The sequence below is a fragment of the Dermacentor andersoni genome, chromosome 7 (assembly GCF_023375885.2).
Source record: "Dermacentor andersoni chromosome 7, qqDerAnde1_hic_scaffold, whole genome shotgun sequence".
NCBI classification, from domain to species: domain Eukaryota; kingdom Metazoa; phylum Arthropoda; class Arachnida; order Ixodida; family Ixodidae; genus Dermacentor; species Dermacentor andersoni.
The window spans coordinates 93,187,952-93,211,925 of record NC_092820.1 but is presented as its reverse complement, the minus strand read 5'-3'; the positions used below and the strand labels follow the sequence as shown (position 1 = coordinate 93,211,925).

The window sequence follows — 23,974 nt, the reverse complement described above, 5'->3', positions numbered from 1 at the left end:
AAGGTCTACGGCAGCATAGGTGTTAACACACACATGATCTAAACGTAAGTGCGATTTACACCTATGGTTTCTATTTGATGAGAGCTGCCTGTGCAAGTTCCAAACGAAGCCCCGGGTGGCTTGGGGTGACGCTCACTTTCAGTGTTCTGCCTGATGTCGACCACCGATCTGCTGCTGGAAAACGTTACCGCAAGATAATTTTGTTTTCTTTGAATATACCTATTCTCCGTGTATTTTGCATATTTATGCGGAAAATAAACATATTTTTGGAGTATTTATATGTTTCGTTCTTAAAGGAACCATGCGCAATAAGGTTTAGGGCTAGTCAATGAGGTCAGCCATGTTGTGTTTATTATGCGCGCCCCTTGTCCGCTTCGTCGCTTTTCTTATGTCCGCGCTTCTTCTTTGGAACGGCCGCGTATACACGTACAAAGCTTTCCTATAGACCCAGTCTTGGTCAATCCTTAGAAATGCTTTTGAGTACTCCACTATAGCGCAACATCTCGTTTTGCTTGACCCGCTTGCCAGGCTATGAACAGGGGCCTGGCTCCATCCGCCGCGTCTGGCGGCCTTCCGTCCAAGCCGTCGCCCTCGTGGACGGAGGAGTCCCGCGAGCGGTACAACCGGTCGGTGCAATGCCTGGAGTCTCTGCGCCAGCGCATGGGCTTCGAATCGGCCACCGAGGGGCGCGGCAGCGAGCAGGACAAGCTGTTCGTCTGGGTGCAGGGCGTGCACCTCGCCTACCACGCCGTCATGAAGCGGTTCAGCGAGCTCGCCGAACGCGAGGTTTGTCGACTGCGCCCTCGGTCACGAGCGTCCCTCTTTTTTTTTCTTTTTTATGGCGACAGCAATTGTATGGACAGTCCAGGCGCATTTCTGCAGTCGCCGTCGCCGTGCGGTTCCGTATAAAGTCCAAGGGCGATAAAATCGTCGCCGCGCGCCGTATGCTGTATGTGAGAGGGAAAGCGTGCGAGGGTGAGCCGCTGAACGCTAAAACCCCTTAAACTTCGCAAAGTAGTGACACTCTCTTCCTCCGCCTTCACTCTTCCTCGTTTCTCCTCTCTTTCACGCTCCCTCCTAGACCGTGGCGCCACCTACACTGCTCGAGCGTAGCAACGGCGCCAACATGCGTTCCTCGCCACTCCGTAGACGTTTCTCGAGCAAAAATGGCGCTGATGCATGGCGCGAGGGCCCACGTGATGCTATTAGGCCAATAGCGATGCGGCGTCGGCCTCGGCCAGAGCGCGCGAGGAGGAGGCGGCATTCTTCAAAGCGTGGCACTACTTTAGGAAGTTTAAGGGGTTTTACTGAACGCGGCTCGATATCGCGTGCGCGAGTGAGGAAAGCGGAGCGGAAGCGCGCCCTCTTCTGTCACGCGCAAGGCACGGGAGTGAGGCGAGGGAGAGGGGGAGGCGTTCTTCTCCGGCGGCTGCTGCTTTTACGGTGCACGCCCGTGCATTTCAAAGCGATCTGCGATGTTTGTAGAGTGGGCGTAGCTTCGCATGCGCTGTGCTTTCGACGTTTCGTTCGCGTTGAAGCGAGATGGCCAAATCGCTCGTTGATGTCGCGATTCCTCATTCCAGCGTTTGGACAGCGAATTTCCGCATTCATAGACCGTGGTGTGTTCATATCTACCTGTGCGCGCGTGACACCGTGCTTGTTAATTTAGTTAGTAAGCGAATGTTTGCATGTTTATACGGCCGATAAAACTACCGTATTTACTTCGTATACCTATCTACTAATTTGCTGTCGCAATCAATGCTTCGCCTTTCGGGCGAAACTGAGACTTTGTTTAGAACCGCTGGTTATGCCCTGACCATCGCACGTCTCATATGGGAGTGACTGATAGTGGCTGGACAAGGAAGGACTGGGCGTGGAGCCAAATGAACCTTCTCAGGCTTTATTCTCAGAAAGTCACGTGCGCCCCTAGCGGTAGCCCGCTAAGGAACCCGGATAAAAGCTGCACCGCCTCCGCTATTGTCTCTTATCGTCATGTATTTGCATGGACGTTGTAACGGGGGCAAACAACGTCAAGCGTTTTTCTTGCTGTTTAAGGCCAGCAAGTGCTGTACATGCAAGCTTCCTGAATTTCTCTCATAAGTACAAATATTTGCTCACCGCGCTTTAAAGCTCGAAAAACCGTGCATGTGAGCGCTTTCTTACGTTATCTGTTACTGGGAGTACTATCGACAAGGGTCTCTAACAGGGACGTGCGTTTTTTGCTTAAAATAATAGATGATGATGAAATAAACGCCCTCAAGTGGGTGGCCTTCGATGCCATATGCCCTGGGCTGTCTTCCTTGCTCGGTCCACCAGTCGTCTCTGCGCTTCCGGGTCAGCGCTGGTCAGCAAGTCCTCCCACTGTCCTTCAGATGGCGCTGTTTGCTGGTACCTCCGTGACGTCATTGCAATCCCTAACCATGCGACAGAGCGCATTGGATTTTCCGCAGAACTGACAGTTGTATTCGTATAGTCTGGGATGTATACCTTGTGCAATAATCTGGCGTGTGGGAAGGAATTTTTTTGGAGTCTTCGTAGGTGCCCGGTTTCATCCTACTAAGAATGGGATGAGGTTCTGGGTATTTCCTTCTGTGTAATCTGTAATGTTCTAGAATGTCTACGCATAGTTTTTAGGGTGGGTGTCGTAGTATGATCGCCCCTCGGAGATAGATGCCCGGTTGGTATGACTTCGGGCTGCTGCAGCAGCCGCTATGTTCCCCGCAAAGGAATCGTGTACAGGCGTCCACATGATATGAATGTTTCGTGGGTTGTGCGGCTTGAGTAATACATTGAGTGACACTGTGAAGATACGGCCTTCCTGAAAATTTCTGCATGCTGCTTGTGAGTCTGTAAAAATTGTAATTTGTCCCTAACAGGTTGTTGTGGCGAGCACAATCGCTGCCTCTTCAGCCGAGTCGGTGTCGCTCAGATTAATGAACGTTGCTGCACTAAGGTATTTTCCTGCTCTGTCTGTGAGCGGCGTCGACGTATCTTGTTGCGACATCTTTCACGTACGCCTTCTTGAGTACTCCGATTCTTGCCTCTCGTCTGCCCTTGGAGTACACCGGGTGCATGTTGCGAGGTATATTAGCAACTGTAATACACTCTCCGAGTTGGAAAGGTATGCGTTTGTGTTCATTGCATTGCTCGAGCCCTTCTTTGCATTCGAGTCGGCGCAGGGTGCCTCTACCAGGTTCCGTTAGTTTGCGTCGCTCGATTTGGCTGACTCTGTGAGCTTCCGCTAACTCCTCCCAGCTGCTGCAGACACCCTAGTTGGAGCAGTTTCTGTGTTGAGGAGAAACAAAATTTTGCCCTTACCACAGTTCCGTTCTTGCTCAAATTTTGCTGAAGGATCGCATTATATCGCACGGATCGCTCGAAGTAATACTGGGCGTTGTTACTTACGTAGTTTGTCAAGAAAGAACTGTGAATTTGTATTCATCTGCACTTCTCAAATGCACCCCCTGAGAAATTACTGAAATTTAAATTTGAAAGGCTCTTCTCTGCCGTATTGCAGACGCCAACTTTCCGTAAGTGGTGCTGTTGAAGTCGGCTCCTACCCCCTCTAGCGGTCTCTCTCTAAACTAGACTTCTCGGATATGTTTAAATCATATGGATACCTGGTTGCGCTATCGCGGCACCGTCGGTTTTACTAACGGTCAATTTGGCTCGCCTTAGGGCTCCCGACTTCTCCGGGCCAAGCCACCGTGATTATCTTGCCCGACCGATAAGTCCTCCGCCTCTGCCAAACGGCCTCTTTCATGCACATTGCATTCCTATCGGACACGCTAAGACAGACTCTCTTCTTTCTCTCACACATTCCCTTAGTGCGTTCGCGGTAGGACCCCTTCCACGACGCCGCTGCTGTCAACGCAGTGGCTCGTACATTCCCTGGGGTGCTATTTTGTATTGATGCCTTTTCCCATTCCAATACCTTGTAGCACTTGACGATCTGAGATGAAAACAGAGTTTATACTAGCGGACAACTTCCTGTGGCTATGAACTACAGAGGCAAAGCGCGCACATGTGAGAGCGCTTCTGAAAAGAGTTCAGCGTTTTAATTTAGTTCAGGTTGGGGAAGACAAAACCTAAACACCTTATTATCAACAGCTAAATAAGACAGAACACATCGCTGAGCGTAACGGTTTACTTATTTTGAGGCCTTTTCCCTTCCGCGTCTGGGGAAACGCGAAATTGTCGCACGTGGAAGCTGCGTCGATTCGGCGTCTGCTCCGAGCAACCAGAAGCACAGTAAAATGCTGCCGGACTACTTGGCGCCGTGACACATGTGCCGCAGCCACGCACCCGTAGCTTTCTCTTCATAGCCACATAAGGTTGTCCGCAAGTATAGGTGCAAGGAGGGCTGATAGCTTCGTGTGCGCTCTGTTCTCGCCGCTTAGTTCGCGTCGAAGCGAGAGGCAGCACGAAGGTCAATTTGCTCGCTGCTGCTGCCGCGTTTTGTCGCTCATTCTGACAGCGTGTGTGCGCGGTCATCCAGTAAAATATATTCATGTTTGCTTGCACGAGCGTGACACCATGCTTTTTTTATTTAGTTGACGAATGTTTACAAGTTTATGCGGCCGATAAAACAACTATCATTACGTCTATAGTAGTCTACTAATCTGCTATCACAATCGGTGAAAGCAAAGTGACATTTTTCGTATTACAGTTAAAAAAACAACAACATAGGGGTTAGGTTTTTGCTCTCTCTGGAAGAGAAGTAATGGTGCCACAAAAAAAAATCCAACCCGCGTGCGTTTAAGAAATCTTCTGCCACTGAACGGCGACAAGGCCCACGCCCGATCAACCGCTAAACAAAGGCACAAAATTGTAGGCGTCGTAAGAAAACACGCAGGAGTCTAATTGGAAGAATGTACGTGACACAACACGAAACAACAATGTAAACAAAATACACAGAAACATGCAAAGCTTTGCAGAAGGCGAGAGGTAAACACCATATGACTCTGCCGTGACGCGTGCAGCAAGCCCAGAACGTGGGGATCTACGATAGATAAGAACTAAGAAGAAATAGGCGAGACAAATTACAACTGTACTCGTCAATAAAAGCGGCAAACACTACGCTGAAATTATATTTAAAAAAAAAAAAACACGCGATGATTACTTATACGGAAGATTAAACGTGATAAAGAAAAGGTAGTCCGACGGAAAGTTCTGATAGCAGGTTAGAACACTGTGGAGTGCCCGTCTAGGTTTCGATGCTAAGAAGCTTCGTGCTACTGGTTCGTCGCTCTTGAAGACGATAACGGACTCGCACCACGTGTCAGTCTACTTGCCGAGTGCACACCGGCCTGGGGAACTTAGCCTGCCGACCACAGCTTCAGCTGTCTCCCGATACACGTCCATGCCACCAAGCTTCCAAGCAAACTCCCGCACTGACCTCTCCACTCTATCCCTCGCTAAACGCCAGCGACTCGCGTGACGAGCAGGTCGGGCGGAGACTTGAGCGGCGCCTTGCGTGCAGCCCTAACGGTGGCCACGGTCGTCGAGAGGGATACGCGTGTGCGTAGTTTGTGACACAATCGAAACTCGTTATAACGAAGTCGCATCCGCCACAAAAATATGCACGATATATGCCATATTTGTTACAACATTCGTTGCCGGTTAATACCGTTGAAACAGTTTGGATATAGGAAAACGGTGAATTGACTTAGTTGGTAAGGATCCATAATGGTCCTGTCATTTCGTGTCTCTCTTCGTCTTCGTTGTTTGCGCTGTAGGAATTGGAATTTTTGATGTCCTTCGTTATATCAGATAATTCGTTACGCACGTAAGTGTTACATATCGATGCGCGACTGTGATCTGTTTGTGCTATATGCCTGCTGCCGTTTTTGTTGTCGACGGATGCAGCTGCACTGTTTATCGAAGGCACACACAATGGCGACGTCGTCGCTGACAGCGCCCCCTTCGGTGTCGCCCTCGCGCATGCGCAGGTGGACGCCGTGCTCTACATGCACAATGCCCGGCGCACCTTCTTCTCGCGCTCGTGCCTGCTGTGGTGCAGCTCGGACAGCGCGGGCGGCCCGCTGTCGGCGCGCGAGCGCTGCATGGTGCCCCTGCACAACATGCGCGACTTCGCCGACACGTTCGGCTGCACCGGCCGCCAGGACTTCGTCCAGGGAGAGTGCGAGGCCTAAAGGCTCAACCAGACGTACGCGTTCTAATGCGCCCGCACGCGCCGCACCACGCCTGGGCGCGTACGGCGTCAGGCGCGGAGGCTGTTTCGCGTGTCGGCGCGCGGCGGCGTGGAGACCTACAACCGCTAGAATTTTTGCGCCCGCGCCGGAAGCTACCGTTCGCGTCAGTAGCATGACACGCCTCACATGACCACGGCAAGCCAACGTCACTTCCGAAACGACTCTTCGCGCGACGTTCAGGCAAGCCCGGGTCACCCTAGCGTTGTTGCGGGGTTTGCGGAGCTTGCGGGAAACATGGCGGCGGTCCCGGCTGCCCGCTTCGAATTGAATTTGGCGTTGCTTTTGTAAAATGCACTTCGTTCGTAGCAAATGACTGTGTAAACGGCTTTCGCTTAGTCTCAGGCCGCTTCGACGACAGAGTATTATGGATAACCTCGTGGTGTTTTCGACATCGCTTCTCGTTTCGAACGAGTCGAAGCCTAACGAAACAAACATTCGAGATGTCAGCGCCACCTGTCACTAATGGCGCGAAATAGCCGCAACAACGGCATATGGCCTCCGAGATTCGAAGATATCGCCGGTCAACTAAAATTGTAGAGAACGTGCGCTGCTTAGCGTACGCTATATTATAGCGTATAGCGTACGCTATAGTTGCTGACGCTAAACTAAAGCTGTCTAATATGTAACACATTGCTTAACGTGGCCGTTAAGCGAAGGCTAGACTGCCTTGAACATGGCAAGCTAGCAGCACTGCGCCGCCGCGACGAGACGCGCGGCTACGCGCGGCCACTCGTGCATCGTTTGGGTGCGCGCCCTCTTCCTCCGTCGGGCGCCACGCGACGTCGAGTCAGCGCGGCGTGTGCGGACGCATTGGAACGCGTACGTCTGGTTGAGCCTTAACGCCCCCGGAGCAAGGCCGCACTCGACGACGCTCGCGTGGCGCGTCGACCGCGTTATTTTTTTTTTCTTTAGCCCCGTTTTTCTGTTTGCCACCCATTCTGCTGCGGGGCGTGTTTGCATATGCGTTGGACAGGAACGTGCCTTCCGCGCGAAGGACGATACTTTGGGCACCGCGGTGCGCGAAACTCGTGCATTCGTTATTTTAGCGCTTTATAGACTTGTGTATCCTCGGCCTTTTGTTGAACGTTTTTTCTACTTTTCTCTCTCCCTCGCTTTTTCGCATTATGTATCGAAAAAATATTTGCGTATGTACTCTCGAAGACACGTCGAATTATATATTTAGACAAACCAGCCTTAACAACATGCAATGGCGTTTCTTCAATATAGACGTTTTCATCGGGCGAGGAGGAAAGGGTACGCGGCGAGCCTTTCCTCCTCTCTGGCTTGTGCGATCCGGCGGGGCGCTGCTTGAAAGTATTGCTATCGCGTACTGCGGAACGAGTTCGAGATGTTTTAGAATGCACTTTGTGAAATTTACGCAATGTCCATTCATACAAGGTCTTCAGGGAAACCTTTCGGTGCATCGGTAACTACAGTGCGCGGAAATATGTCTTGGGGGCGCAAACATGTGACGCGCGTTATCAGCCGCGGTGTGTGTATGTGTTGCGACCTGTTTTGCGTATATCGGTTTTAATTCAACGAACAGAACCGGTGTCTCTGCATTACCAGCATGAAATGGTAAATCTGCTCACTATCTGATCGCTTGGCGTAGGGACTAAAACATAAGAGCGCATGCTCGTGCACGGTCAACCTAAGGCAGCCACGAAACATCTAAGCGGCAGGCGCTATCAAATATATGTGATACACCGGCATCCCTCTGCCGCATTTCAAGGCTAGTAGGCTTGAAATCGCTATATGTCTGCGCTAGCCTGCCGTGGCGAGGCCGACGGCGCTGCTCAACACAGCGATCACTGCGGTACCGCAGTGATCGCTGTGATCATGCTGGCTCAACGTTGGTGAACCAGCATGATACATGTATAAGCTATGGGCTTCGACATTGCCTTTTTGCCCTGTAAAGCCGTAATATCTGAGTTGGATCGCATAAAAAAAAATGTGATGGCTATTTTGGGGGCAAAATTTCCGTAATACGTGTAAGTGCGTCGTAGTGAGAAAGAACACAGCAGAAAAAAAAATCGGTTATCATTCTCTTTCTCGAAAAAGAAAGAGAAACGGGCTAACGCCACAGTACGACCTCGCATAGTCACGTCACGCAACGTTTATAGATCTAAAAATGTTGATGCCGCATGCTTGGACCATGCGCTATATAGAACAAATATATGTAATCCAGCACCTACCAATGCTTAGGATGCTCGCACAGTTCGTAAACAGTCGCTTTGCTGGACAAGTGTAGTTCACGTTGTAAGGTATACTGTTATTACGAACCAAAACTATTTTATTCATGGGTGGAAACCTGATCCACAGAACCAAGTAGGCACGCAATGTAATCTGCTGTTAACAGCTTGAACACTTTTCGAAGCATAAACAGCACAGCTCCTATCGTAGCAGAACGGTACCTACGCTGTCACGATTGTCGCGTATGTTTCATTGCTCCTAAACCACAGCTTAGAACTGGAGGATCGTACTGCAATAAGGTCACATTAGTGAGTGGAACCTTCAGGGTTCCTCGACGCTGATTGTAGGCTCAAACATGCGCGCGCACATCATGCTGCGTGCTCCGTCTGCCTCAACGCCAGCAGAAAGTCCGGCCGTGCCGACTTAAACCACTTTAGCACGTCTCAGAGAACTGTTATCCACGTAGAAGACGCCATGTCATACATACCAAATAGACCGCACGAGCGCGGAAACAAACGTCAGAAACTACCGCCGAGCGTATACCTGCAATGCAAAAAGGAGCGCTCGCCCAAGCCAGCATGCCGACTGCCCATAGATGGCGCCACTGCGTAGCAATATGGTGGCGCCTATGAAAAAACGGTACAGCTGTTCTGTGACGGTACTTGCGGAGTCACGCTAGCGGTCGGGTCAGTGCCAACACTCGTCTGCTGAAGGCAACAGCCAAATGCTATCGCGAATTTTGCTTAATCACAGGTAGATTCCACGCTTTTTTTTTTTACAGCGAAGGGAGCTGCGCTTAAGATCGATCGCCGCCATATTGACGGGGCGGGGCTACATCATACATTAGATATATATGGCGGGGATATATCAAGGTTTCACGTGATCGACTGATAGCTGTGTGCGCTCGTGGCGAGCTTGCTGTTCTCAGTTTTCGAGAGTTGAATTATTTGCGGACGCTTTATGCTCTCACTGCCCACTCTGTCTGGACATTGCACTGGTGTTTCCCTGCGGCCCAATGAATTGACAAACTGCAGTGCTCCAGCGCAAAGGCGCTTGCGCTGAATTTAATGTGACTGTGCGTGTGTCTGTATGGTGTAGCAAGGTTGATACGTAAACTTTTTATGGTGCCTCTACCACCCACGACCGAACATGCCAATGTGGCAACGCGCACCGTAATTTCAACACGATCAACGGGCATGCGGTACTTCCACCACTGTACACAACTACATGTTTGCTGCGCAGTAATTACATTGCAATCATTGGAGTACGAAAACGGGGCTTTAGCCATTTGCATTCTTATCGGCACCATTTAAAGCGATACTAAAGAGAAACACTGAATCAGTGTTTCTCTTTAGTATCTTTAATGAAAGGAAGCTGATGAAGCATCCTTTCATTAATTTCGCGTACGAGATTGATTTTAATTTTGAAAGTTTAGTTTTTTTTTTTTTTTTCATATCGCGACCAAGCTTCACTACCGTATACTTCAGCGTGACGTCACGTATTTCAAGGTATCTTTCGAATTTGGACCGTTGAAGCCATAGAAAGTGTCCTTGAAGCTAGCCAAGTTCAGTATCTGGCGCTCTTAGAATACATTTTAGCTCGTATTCACGATAAAAGAATGACTGTGGTTCGAGCAGACGTCGTCAAAATCGTGACGTCATGGCGTCGCCACCCGTCTTGCGTCTTTTGTGGCTTACCCTGACACTTCTAGCGGTAAGAGTGGCTTTGTTTACGTGTATATTGCGGGTACATAGTACAAGTATAGCTCATATCTTTGGTGCCCCTTAAGGCACATCTGTATGCAACAGTTTACTCCTTTCCGATTAGCGTGTTGATTCATTTCCCACCCGTCAACCACCCGCATTGCCCAGCTAGTTGTGGGTGTAGGCTTGGTTCTTCAAGCCGGACAGAGGTCAGCATCGCAGAACACGTTCGCTGATGTCTTCCAGACCCTAGCTTCTCCGGCCACGCAAGCAACGGGTATACGCAAGCAAGTCGTGGGTATACGCAAGCAAGTCGTGGGTATATGTGCAAGGTTCAGTGGCGATCCTTACTTATTACAAAATCGGGACCAAGAGGAAGATGTTGTTGGGCTTTAAATTGCCTCCTGTTGGCCTGCGTTTGGAACTGTTGCAATACCTTACATCGAGGTAACGGAATGACACACCACAATATACAATTTCAACAATACGATATGTGGAAGAAAAAATAATGAAATACTCCAATAAAGCGAGTCAATACGCACAATTGCAACGCGTACACATCGACTGCTAAATAAGCATGGCGTATATTTTATTGCTCTATCAAGTACATTCTCAACGACTCTTTGAATTCAAATTCATGGTGTCATGGTTCCCCCCCTCCATGGCGTACCATGGATGTGGACAACGCTTTTTTGGTGCAGAAAACTAATAGGATGTTCATTTCCTGTGTTCGGGGTAAATTGGACTCTTGTAGCCTTCAGTCTGTGGGCTAAGCTTCGCTTGCAGCGCTCGGTAGAAGGTCGCTTTCTAAGTGATGACTCCAGGTGTACCCTCGATCTTGACATACGAGATGGCATAGCCTCCTTCATGTAAACTTTCGGAAAGTAGGCTACGGAGGTGGCTGTGCACGGTCAGCCAGCCTCCTTCAGTGACTTTGGAGGTGAAGACAATCGACCGAGTCGTGGCGCGACACCGAGCACCGTTATTTGGTCACGGACAGCGGCAGGCCGACGAAGGGCGTCGTCATTTCAACCTGTCGGCGAACGTGACCGCAACCTTCGGCACACGCCCCTGGGCGCGTTCTGCTCCGAGGAAAAAGGTAATTAAGGGATGTGGAAGCAAGTATCGAGAGGGCAAAACGTACGTGGAGACTCGGTGCCATAATACGGTGCCACATGTATTGCGCCGCACGTCTATAGTCTTCACGATGGTGGCGGAACGCCAACGCGTAGGCAAAGGGTTCGATTGAACTTTTCAGTTTAGTTGCTTTAAGACTAGTGCATACAAAAATGGGTGATGAAAGCATCTGGGCCCTTGGCAATTTGCTAGTTCGGACCCATGCGATAAGTACCCAGGCGCCAGTAACAAACATGAATAAGATGTGAAAACTCTTACATTAATAAAAGATAAAAACATAAAACTAACAATCATATGAAATTATCATAATAATATGATTGAGTAACAAATAAAAAATCAAAGGATGTCAGTTTTCTTTAAACATTCGGAAAAGTACGTACAGTGCCATAGTAGTAAAACTGTCAGCACATTGTAGTTCAAGAACAGCATACGTACTGTTATGATGTGACCTGTCAAGAGTGAAAAGCGTTTAAGCGGGCGCCCCCATGTCGACATAATAGCCTTCTTCTCCGACACAGCATAACACATTTTTATTCCTCGAGCTGACACAAAGGGAAGGACGAAGGAAAGAAAACCCGAAGGGCAGGAGGTCGTCGACGGCAGAACCTGACGAAAGCACTAAATACTTCCACAGGCTCCCGAAAAAGACGTCGACGAACACAAGACCACAAGGGGTTATTTAAAGCCGTCCTGGCCCCCCCCGTGTTAATCAGAACCGCTCGAGACTCGGATGAGAGTCACAACCATGCACCAATGAAGTGAACTGTCTACTCTCTTTTCATCATCACGATACCCGGCTTCGTCGTCGTTTCCCGATTCCTGCGGTCAAGACCCACCTCAACAGCTCGAGATCGTATCAATACTATTATCACAGCGCTATAATTCGACAAGAAATTTATACTTTGTTTTGCCAACGATGTCCCTTAGTGAACGAGAAGAATTGGGGCTTCTTTTTATTTCTACTGGGAGACTATTTCACAATTTGGTGCCCGTATATGCGAACAGTGGCCTACTGCGTAAGTTCTGAACGACCGGTATGTTGAAATTATGGTTTTCTTGACTAGTGTGCCTTTTGGCGGGGCTAAAGAAGGTGGAGGAAAGCAGGTTATTATTCGACAGAATTGTATGCATAGCACGTGCCGTTTCATAATCACGTGCAACTATAACTAGCATAATCTGCAGTTCGCGAAATAGTGGTGCAGGTGTTCTCTGCAGTTTGAAAAAGTTAAAATGCGCAGGGCACGTTTTTGAAAAGTGATGAGTGGTGAGATGCGAAGAGTAGGTAAAGGCGAAGTATATCATTCTCAGTGTACTTACAGGAAAGTGCTGACGTGCCTGACTGAGCACAAAACATGCGTTCCTTCAACATATGTTCCTTAAAATGCAATGATGAATCTAGGGTAATGCCAAGGTATCGGCATGCTTCCATCTGGAGGATTTCTTTGTTACCGGTTCTTAACTTTGTTGAAACTTTATTTTTGTTGCCTGAGCATGTAAATATTATGTAATTAGTTTTGGTGCAGTTTAATGTCAGTTTATCTGCAGTCAACAATTTAGCTAAATTATTCAGTTTTTATTAGCAGATTATTCTATTTCATCATTATCTTTACCGGAAATAAGTACATACAGTTGTGTCATCAGCGTATGTAAATGGCATCACTATCATGCAAGCAGTTGGGGAAGTCATTTATGTACAAGGAAAATAAAATTGGCCCTAATGCCGATCCTTGTGGTACTCCGTGCGAGATTGGCATGAAATCGGAAGTGTCTGTTTCTATGTGCGCTCTCTGCTGTCGGTCTGTGAAATGGCTTCGAAGAAAGCTTAACGCTTCGTCACGAAATCCATAGCAAGCTGGCTTTCAATAATAACAGTTATTGGTCAACCGTATCAAACGCTTTCTTTAGGTCCAAAAATATACCAATATCTGTTTCTTTGTTATGCAAAGCATTATATATCGTACTTACAATACATGTTACTGCTGTATTTGTTGATCTGCTCGTCCGGTATCCATGCTGATTAGGTACTAAGATGCTGTATTTTAATAAAAAGCTTAGCATTTGTTTTGTTATCAGTTTCTCAAATAATGTGTTAGTTAAAGATAGAACCGATATAGGCCTGTAATTTTCTAAGAGATCAAAATTTCCCCCTTTAAACAGGGGAGACACCTCTGCCTCTTTAAGAATATCGGAGTACGTACCGAAGTGATAAGCAGTGTTGAATACCTTCTCTAAAAATGGACAAAGCGTGTATTTACTCGATTTTAGAAGCTTTACTGTAACAGCGTCGCAGCCGACTGCTTTACCAGTGGACAAGAGAGCCATAGGTCGGCAGTGTGAGAGAATACTCACTCACACTCAGTCACCATAATAATTCCAGGCCCCGCACTCACTCACGTTCACGCTCACCTCCACTCACACTCACAAGCGCCCACTCGCGCTCTCATCCACCTCCACTCACTCTCACTGGCACTCACTCGCACTCACCTCCGCCCACACTCACTGGCACTCACTCACACTCGCACTCACGCTTTTGAAATGAGTGTGAGTGAGCGTGAGTATGAGTGAGCGTGAGTGCACTGATGAGTGAGTGCGTCGACCTATGATTAGAGTACCAAAGACCCAATTATGTGGGCTGTTATATGAAAGAATACAAATGAACGCACAGTATCAAGAGGTAATCTAAAATGGCTAACCTGGGAGATTTGCTGGGCAAGATTACGGCCAATATGAACAAAATATTCACTAATATCATTTTCCAGCCTCTGTTTTGAACTTTCATAGAGGGAATAGCTTCGGTGGGTGCATTCTTCCCTTGATGACTGAGTTAATTGTCTGCCATAGCTTTCTCGAGTTTTGTTGGTTATTCAAGATCAGTCGATTGTAGTGTGCTTTCTCGCCGCTACGTAACACTGCTACTAGCTTGTTTCTGAAAAACTTGTATTGGTTTCTATAAAAAAAATTTGCTTTGTTTTGTACTAAATTGCATACTTTTTGTACCAGTGATCGTTTTTACTTGAAACTTCTAAAGTGTTTCGTGTTACCCATAGCTGACTCGGATGCTGAAAGTGTTTATTACGGAAGGACGTGGTTATTACAGATTGAGAGAGAACATTCTCAAAGCGTGCATACATGTAGTTTGCGTCACTGTCACATAGAATCAAATCTCCTACTGCAGTGGAGTTGTCGCGCAGCATGTTATTGTCCAAAGAGATAACTGAGTGATATACAGATTTCGGTACTCTAGATAAGGAGGCCAACAAAAAAAGTAGGAAAGTGATCGGTTATATCGGTATCTATTACTTCGTAAATCGTATCGTCCGAGTTAAAATTGCGTAAAATATGGTCAGTTAGTGTGGCAGAATAGTCAGTAACGCGAGTAGGGTGTGTAATGACATTACAATAATTGAAAAGAATTTATTGAAAGGAAAGACAGAGAGGTCGACCTGAGCTAGTGCGCTCTAGTCTGCTACTCTGCACTGGGGAAGAGGGAAGGGGAGTGAAAGTATTGGGATGGATGATGTTGATAAGAGAAGTGGTGAGTGCTTATGTACATGAGACATTTGTTTTGCTAGAGCCGCTCGTCTAGCTTGGTGTCCTGCAAAAACTTCAACACCGTAAAAGCCGTAAAAGCCGTAAGAACCAACTAATGCATTATAAGTATCATTAGTGCTTCCAAGCAAATCTAAATTAATGTCACCGCACGCAATAGAATTCTTTTTTTTTTTTTAGCTATAACTGTTCAACAACGGTTTCCAAGCAATCAAGAAATGTAGTTACGTTAGAACAGGGAGGCAGGTACATTACTCCTATATTTATTCTATTGGCTAGTTCAATAAATATCATGTCTTGTTCCTGCCGTAGCTGATTGCTCCCTGGGGAAAGAATTTTAAATTCGTTCTTTTTTATGCATAACAGCACACCCCCTCCTCTGTGTTTGCCAGGGCGGGAATTCGTGACCACGTTATATCCGGTTACGTTAATGTGTTCATTTGGTATTAGCCACGTTTCTGTTAAAGCGATTACACATCGTATTGAAATTTAATTCAGTCAATAACGAAAACAGACTATTTACATTTCTATTAATACTACTAATGTCACAATGTAAGAGCTTGAAGTTATGGGTCGGTGTATGAAAGTTATTTATTTCTTGTATTGAGAACATTCGAAGGTTCATTTCCGGGTTAAAGATCATACAATTTTCGCTAGACCGCTTTATCGTGAAATATGAATCGCAAAAGGCGTTTCAGTCTTTCCCTGCGAGGCCAACCAAAATTTCCGCAGTTCTTTTCTTTTTTTTTCGAAATTGAGTGGCCATTACAAGCAGTATCTTGTTTTCCAGACAAAGGTGTTCGTTTATGTAGAAGGCGTTTGTGCCCTCGAAGCCAAAATCAGTAGTAGTTTTGCCTCTCTTCTTTGGTGCCTGAAGCACCCTGCTTCGAGAAGAACGACTGACTAACCCAACGATAACATTTATCTTTCCTTGTTCCTTTGTAGGCCCCCTGTGTACGACATCAGTTTCAGAGTTTTCCATCTTGGACTCCAGTTTCTCACCAAGAACTTGTACAATCGTCTCGGGACGTTCTGAGGGATCACGTGATAGCCCTTTAATTTCAGTGTTGCCCTGTGTGCTATACTCTTTGAGCTCGATCAGGTCTGCTCTAGTATCAGCCAGTTCCTTCTTTAGCTCTTCATTTCCTTTCTTCAGGGCAACAGGTCGGTTGTCAACAAGTTGTCGGCTTCAGGTCTGTTGGAGTATAGTTGCCGCAGTGGTGGGTTTTTCCGTGCGGAGGCCAGTTAGAACGTGCATGCTGAAGAAAAATACTTTTTCTTTAATTCTACGTAGGATGTTCCAGTCTCGCATATAAGCATATAAGGCCAGATGTTGGGAGCGGTGAAATTGTGATAACTCGCGGAGAGCCGTTTCTGAGATTTCTCGGATTTACGACAGGGAGCCGAGTCTCGCTGCCACGCGCAGGTTCGTCCGGCAGCCAGCCTCTCCATCCAAGGCTTCACAGCAATGTTCAACAGCTCCGCATACCCACTCGAATAGAGCTCGAGTGCCTGTGGAAAGAAGTGCAGAGGCATCACATCATTTTCACTGTAGAGACACATGCAAAGACCATCGCACTTTGGGTAAATCTTCTGGGGCAATTTGACCTTCTTGACACGCGGAACATCAGGATTGGAAGCAAACCATCAAGTTTACTGGGGATTGCGCGCCTGGTCCCGACAAAAGTTTTTTGTAATCAAACAAAAGAACATATTGGCCCTGGCTCAGCTGGACGTTTCACTTTGTTGAGGAGCTTCGTATTTTTTGTTTTTGCCTTGATCAGGCGGTTGCCTGGAGTATTCGTTGTCAGCAGTTGTCGTTTGCGCCCTTCTAGGACTGACACCGGAGGTACTCATTTGCAGCCAGATTCATGGTGAATGGTGCCACGCCAGTTTTGCTCATGCAAGCCCGAGTTGCCTTCTGTGGGACTTTCACCTCTTCCCGCAACTGAAGGATGGTTTCTGGCGTGCGGCTGCTATCGGAACGTCGTCTGGGTTTTTCTTCCTGGGCTATAGCCAAGGCTTCCTAGTCTTTATTGCACTGCTGAATTTCGCTTCTTATCGCTTTTACAGTGTCCAGGGTGCACTTGACAGCGGAAATGGGTTGCCAGGGGCACGAATGGTCACGAAGCAGGTCACGCTTTTCAAACATTTGGCGACTTCCACGGCCCATTGCAGTTCTGCTCGACGTCATGGCTTTAGCTGATACAAACGATTATAAAAAAAAATTAAATTACAGCAACCTACATTTATATCTTTGTATACGAACTGAGATTTGTGCCAACTTTAGTTCACTTTAATTCACATTAATTATCATGATTACTACTAATTAACGTTGTTATACCATTTACTATCTTCTGCAGTACTATACTGAAGGCAGACAAGATGCTGATGACGTCACCTCGTCCCCATTAGCTGCTCCGTCACGTGCCCAACGACCCACGCACTAGGCCTCGCGTTTACTGAGCCAGACGGCTGCGACGTGAGAGTGCAATGGCGCAAGTACTAGTTAGGCAACCGTAGCCGTGGAGCCGCCGTGGCGTCGGCAAAGGGTGCTCGGAGACCCGTGTTCCATTCCCACCCAGACCGAAATTTACCTAATAATCTTTTGAAAGGCATTGATTCTAACTTCCCTTTTTTTCACACTATATTTAAGTGCTGTTCGAATTCGCTGAAAATACATCATGTATCCAGCCGCGTTCATGGCCGCATGCGTACGGGAGACTCCGAAAGCACGATGTTAGAACCATTGAGAGATACCACGTCGTGCCACCTGCCGCGATCAGCAGAACCCATACGCCGTGGATGATTCAAGCATGTTTTCAGGCACGTAGGATTGCATGGGCTGCAATTCTCCGACACAAGGTGGCCTGACAGCCCGCAGGGTTATCTAACTGAGCTAGCTTGGATGCTTGGGTGCCACAGTCAGAAGTTTGAATCCTCGCTTTTTCTTTTCTTCCCGAAGGTGGGAAACTCGAACTCAGCTCCCCCAGTACGTACACTACATCTCCAGGCTTGGAGTGGCGCCTGACATCGGCAAAAACGCCGAGAACAAGTGGGGCTATACTAATCCAGGTACAACCAAATTAGGAAGGCCCACTAAGCTTCAACAAGACACTCCCTCCTCAGAACAGAAACTGGCCTCCCTGGTGCTGTATTCGGTCACTCCCTCCCCAAATGACTCATTCAATTACCCAATGGCCATCAGTCCCCAGCAGCTGCGGAGCACCTGACCAAGGCGGCGGTCAGACCTGTAACATAGCAGAGGATGCTAAGAATCTCTGGAGCCGGACAGGCCGCCAATGGAAATTGACCCTTGCAACGTTTAACACCCGAACCCTCTAGAGCGAAGCTAGCCTAGCATGACTCTTCGAGGAACTATCAGGCATTGTTTGGGATATCATTGGCCTTAGTGAGGAGAACGGGTGAGGCTTATACAGTGCTGACAAATGGCCACGTCCTTTTCTATAGAGGACTACCAGATAAGAAGCAGGTCGGAGTAGGATTCATAATCCATGAGGACATAGCGGGCAACATTGACGAATTCTACAGAATTAATGAGAGGGTAGTAGTAGTCGTAATCAAACTTAATAAGACGTATAGATTAAAGATAGTTCAAGCCTACGCTCCAACATCCAGTCACGACGATGAGGAAGCAGATAAGTTTTATGAAGACGTTGAGTTAGCGATGACAAAAGTGCAGACTCAGTATACTGTAGTCATGGGCGACTTCAATGCAACAGTGGAGAAAAAGCACACTGGTGAACAAGCAATTGGAAACTACAGCGTCGATTCTAGGAACACTCGAGGAGAGATGTCAGTAGAATTCGCGGAAAGGAATAAGCTTCGAATAATGAACACCTTCTTCAGGAAGCATTGGAAGAAAAAGTGGACCTAGAAAAGCCCTAATGGCGAAACAAGAAATCAAATTTATTTCATACTTTCTGCCGATCCCAGCATAGTGCAGGATGTAGAAGTGTTAAGTAGGGTAAAGTGCAGTGATCATATATGTTACTGTAGGCTAGGATTCACCTCAATTTGAAGAGAGAAATAGTAAAATTGGTCAAGAGGATACATGCCAACGTAGACGCAGTAAGGGTAAAAAGCAGACCAATTCAGGCTGGCACATGCAAACAAATATGCAGCCTTAGAAAAGCGAGATGACGATGATGGCATACAGGCAATTAATGAAACCGCAACTTGTTGGCTTCAGAGGCAGCAATTGAAGTGGGAGGCAAGGCACCAAGGCAACCAGTAGGCACGCTCTCCCAAGTAACGAAGGACCTAATAAAGAAACGACAAAGAATGAAAGTGACCAACTGAAGAGATCAGCTAGAATTCGTGGAACTGTCAAAACTGATGAACAAGGCGAAAATAAGTGATATTCCAAACTATAACTTGCGAAAGACGGAAGAAGCCGTAAAAAATGGAAGCAGCCTGAAATCAGTGACAACGAAACTTGGCATAGGACAAACCAAGAAGTATGCACTGAAAGATAAGCAGGGTAATATCATTAGCAATGTCAACGATATAGTAAAAGCAGCGGAAGAATTCTATACTGACCTGTACAGTACCCAGAGGAGTCAGGATACCTTAATTAGAAACAGTAATGAAGAGGATACATAAACTCCTCCTATAACTAGGGATGAGGTCAGAAGGCCCTTGCAAGACATGAAACGAGGAAGAGCGGCAGGAGAAGATGGAATAACAGTCGATTTAATCAAAGATGAAGGAGAGGTAATGCTTGGAAAACTGGCGGCTCTTTATACGAAGTGTCTATCGACTGCAAGGGTCCGAGAAAACTGGAAGAATGCGAACATTATACTAAATAATAATCTACAAAAAGGGAGACGTTAAAGAATTGAAAAATTATAGGCCCGTTAGCTTAGACATTGTATTATATAAAATATTTACCAAAATTATCTCCAATAGAATAAGGGCAACACTGGACTTTAGTCAACCAAGGGAACAGGCTGGCTTCAGGAAGGGGTACTCTACAATGGATCACATCCATGTCATTAATCAGGTTATCGATAAATCCGCAGAGTAAAATAAGACTCTCTATATGGCTTTCATAGATTACGAAAAAGGCGTTTGATTCAGTAGAGATACTAACAGTCATAGCGCCATTACGTAATCAAGGAGTACGTATACGTAAATACCTTGGAAAATATCTACAGAGGTTCTAAAGCTACCTTTATTCTACACAAGAAAGCAGGAAGATACCTACAAAGAACGGAGTCAGACAGGGAGACACAATCTCTCCAATGCTATTCACTGCGTGCTTGGAAGAAGTATTCAAGCTATTAAACTGCTAAGGCTTAGGAGTAAAAATCGACGGCGAATATCTGAGCAACCTTCGGTTTGCCGATGACTTTGTTCTATTCAGCAACAATGCAGACGAGTTACAACAAATTATCGAGGACCTTAACAGAGAGAGTGTAAGAGTGGGGTTGAAGATTCATACGCAGAAGACAAAGATAATGATAAATAGCTGGGCAAAGGAACAAGGAGTTCAGGATCGCCAGTCGGCCTCTATAAAGTCTGTGAAGGAGTATGTTTACCTAGGTGAATTACTCACAGGGGACTCTGATCGTGAGAAGGAAACTTACAAAAGAATAAAAATGGGTTGGAGCGCATTCGGCAGACATTGTCAGATCCTGACTGGAAGCTTACCATTATCATTAAAAAGAAAGATGTACAATCAACGTATTCTACCGGTGGTGACATATGGGGCAGAAACTTGCAGACTGACAACAAAAAAAAGTTAAGGACTACATGAAGATCGATGGAACGAAGAGTGTTAGGCATAACGTTAAGAGACAGGAAAAGAGCGGTGTGGATCAGAGAGCAAACAGGAATAACCGATATTCTAATTGACATTAGGAGAAAAAAATGGAGCTGGGCTGGTCATATAATGCGTAGGTTTAATAACCGGTGGACCATTAGGGTTACAGAATGGGTGTCAAGAGAAGGTAAGCGCAGTCGAGGGCGGCAGAAGACTAGGTGGGGGGATGAAAGTAAGAAATTCGCAGACGCTAGCTGGAATCGGTTGGCACAGGACAGGGGTAATTGGAGATCGCAGGGAGAGGCCTTCGCCCGGCAGTGGACATAAAATATGATGATGATTATGATGATGATGATGATTTACTTTGTTTACGGTAACCTCCCTCAGAAATGTGACATCAATCGGAGCGTTTTTTGGCGTTCTTTACTCTTTGCGCCGTCGGCCATTTTTGGGCCCATCGCTTTATCACGCTAAATTTTCTGCCTCATGGGGCATATAATGCTTTCGCATTAAAGTTGCTAAAATTCTCGCTAAAACTTTCAAGTGGACCTTAAATAAGGTAGGCGCTTTTGAGCACTATAGTATAAAAGCTAACGTGAAATAAATCAGTTAGCTAGATCTTTCATGTTTTTCTAATGTCCACGCACGTGACGTGTAAACAGTGAATTGACCAGCAGGCTTTAAAGGTATCTTACTTTACTAATATAGTTACATAACGAATAATGAAACCTTAAATTTAGCGTTTACCTTCAAATTGTATGGTTACAAATACACCACAATTCAAAAGAACACAAACAATCTAGTTTTCCTAGCAGGAAACGACACTTAGTCTACATTGTCCCTAAATTTTTCAGGTACTCGACGTTTGTAATAGGGTAGTGAAAATCTGCGGGACGCCCTTGGCTGCACGTTGTTAACACGGCGATCACAATTATTCGATCTTTATACAGGTCCAACACTACGCTTCCTACCTTGATATACCTAAAGCTCCTTGTATATACTGATAGATGCGAATGCCGGGAGAAACAGAAGCCATTAGTTCCGATTTATTTATTTATTTATTTATTACATACCTGCATCACCCATGAGGGCATTGTAGCAGGGGGGAGAATGAGGTCAGTTGCTTCGATATCTACGCCTTCCTGATCAGTTGGTCTGTCTTATTCATCTTCTGTGTTATAGATCTGAACATAAAGTACTTTATTTAGTTAGTTTACTGCTACGCTTGCGAACGTCCACAAACGATCGACTGTATTTAGTGCTCCGCGCTGTAGAATCACGATTATGGTTCACCAAGTTGCTCAATCAGTCACCCTTACATTTAGCTTTTGAATGACAAACCGTGTATCTAGAAGGCCATGTTCGAAGCAACTTTCCTAACTATGAAGCCGCTAAAGAAGTCACCTGTCGCTAAATAGAAAGCTTTAAGCTAAACAGACAAAGAGAGTCACTAAATTTAGCGACAAATTCGCTAAAATGGCAACACTGATTACAGACCGTTAGATCATAAAAAGCAAACTTGATCGTGCGTTCTCAAAGATTTTTGGCTTAGAGGACCCCAACAAACCCGAGATCATTCAAGTGACGGACGTTGAAACTTGTTTAGGACCGCCCGGCGACAACTTCCTCTGCAATGCAGGCGCGCAAGGCACGTCCCTGCTACAGCGCGTGGCGACGAGGCCCGAGAGACAGTCCTAGATGTCCAAGCAGGGGATATGTAATTAAAGAAGAAAACTTGGCTCAGCTGTTGTTTTGCTGAATTTGCCAGTGGGGACCCGACAGAGCTCGCTTTCATATTTGTGTGTGTGTAGGGGGGGGGGGGGGGACGCTAATGCTCTAATTTTCTCCTCGCCCCTTTTGAGGCTTGCGGCCCCTCCCCCTAGTAGAGGCGCCTATGATCATGACTTAAGCATGGAAACTTTATAATGCACGAATAAATTTCACTTGTGTCTTTGGCCACATCCATATCTGTACCTTGGTACCCATACATCCTCAGTAGCACGCACGTGACGTTTCACGAACCTCACAGCGGCTGCGTGTCCGATAAAGCCTACAAGATTTTTTTTTCGTTTAATGTCATGTATATGTTTTTTTTTTAGATTCTGAAAATCCGAAAATTAAAAACAAACCTCAATTACAAGTTTGCAACTCTGTAACTAAGAAAAGAAAAGAAAAAAAAAAGCGGCGCCCATTGAGACATGTAAAGCTCGGAGGAAATTGATCTATTGTGTCGTGCTCAGATGCACAACTAATTTCTTAGCTGAACTTTTGTAAAACATTCCAAAGCATTGTAACTATGCCACGTAAGCCGCATAGACTCTTCTACCAAATCTGTCTGCTTTAGATATTCAAGTATATGCAATTTACAGACATAGATTTGTAAGCTTCGTGCTTCCATTCTTTCGAAGCTCACAATATTTTTTGGCAATTTTAGTAAAAAGTAGATCATAAATTGGGATTCTGCATCCTGCATGCCATTGCTAATATTTAACTTTCTTTCTCAAATGCAAGAAATGTCATTCATATCAGTCGAACCGTTGTCTCATCAGAGTGTTACGTTTCACCTACGACGCGCGGTATAGCCGGCGCGGATGCAACGGACGCCGGGGCTTCGTTCAAAGCGGCGGACATTTTGGCCCGTTCAGCGCTGCCGCAACGCCTCCCCGCCAAGCGCGTCCAGGCATGTTTCAATGCCACGTGTATTCGTGTGTGCGTGTGTGTGTGTGTGTGCATGTTGGTGCCCACGCTTGTCAAGGCGCGGCAGCCGGGGAGAGGAGCTCCCCAAGTGTGAAGCGAGGAGGTCTGACCGGCGCCGGCCCGGCGGATGCGTCACCTTCTAGTCTCGACGTGCCCGAGCGCCGCCGTCACGTGGCCTCATCCAGAGACGTTCCTTCTTGCCCGCGACTGCGAGAGTATAAAATCAGCTGCCCCCGGACGCCAAGAGAGAGGCTCCGATTTCTTCTGTGGAGTAACGTGCTTTCCCGTCTGTCCACTTCGGTCGACCTGACCGCCCGCTCTTTTGCGATGCTAGAATAACCAAGTTGTTCTGTTAGCAGTCGACTCATGCTTTGCCAGGACCTTCGGATGCTTCCAGCTGTGCCCCAGGCCGCCAGGCCAACGCTACCCTTGGGGCTTGCGACCCATATGCAATAACTTGTGCCAGCGGTGAGATCGCGACAACGGAGGCCAGCAGCGAAGATATGCGGTTGACTGTATGCTGTTACGTTTCGCCTACGACGCGCGGTATAGCCGGCGCGGATGCAACGGACGCCGGGGCTTCGTTCAAAGCGGCGGACATTTTGGCCCGTTCAGCGCCGCCGATACGCCTCCCCACCAAGCGCGTCCAGGCGTGTTTCAGTGCCACGTGTCTTCGTGTGTGCGTGTGTGTG

The 23,974-nt window shown here is 46.9% G+C and overlaps 1 protein-coding gene across 1 annotated transcript; it reads left to right on the top strand.

Moving 5' to 3' along the window:
• Nucleotides 1-225: 225 nt before the first annotated feature.
• LOC129385826 (uncharacterized) lies at nucleotides 226-6,155 on the top strand. The gene is made up of 2 exons (XM_055072980.1): nucleotides 226-786; nucleotides 5,952-6,155. Exons 1-2 carry the CDS (start codon nucleotides 532-534, stop codon nucleotides 6,153-6,155), a joined length of 459 nt encoding a protein of 152 aa, XP_054928955.1. The 5' UTR covers nucleotides 226-531.
• The last annotated feature ends 17,819 nt before the right edge of the window (nucleotides 6,156-23,974 follow it).

Bases quoted from the DNA above. Each gene is read 5' to 3' on its own strand.
- LOC129385826 (XM_055072980.1), top strand. From the start codon at position 532: ATGAACAGGGGCCTGGCTCCATCCGCCGCGTCTGGCGGCCTTCCGTCC. The intron at 787-5,951 runs GTTTGTCGACTG...GCGCATGCGCAG, and splicing joins GCGAGCTCGCCGAACGCGAG to GTGGACGCCGTGCTCTACAT.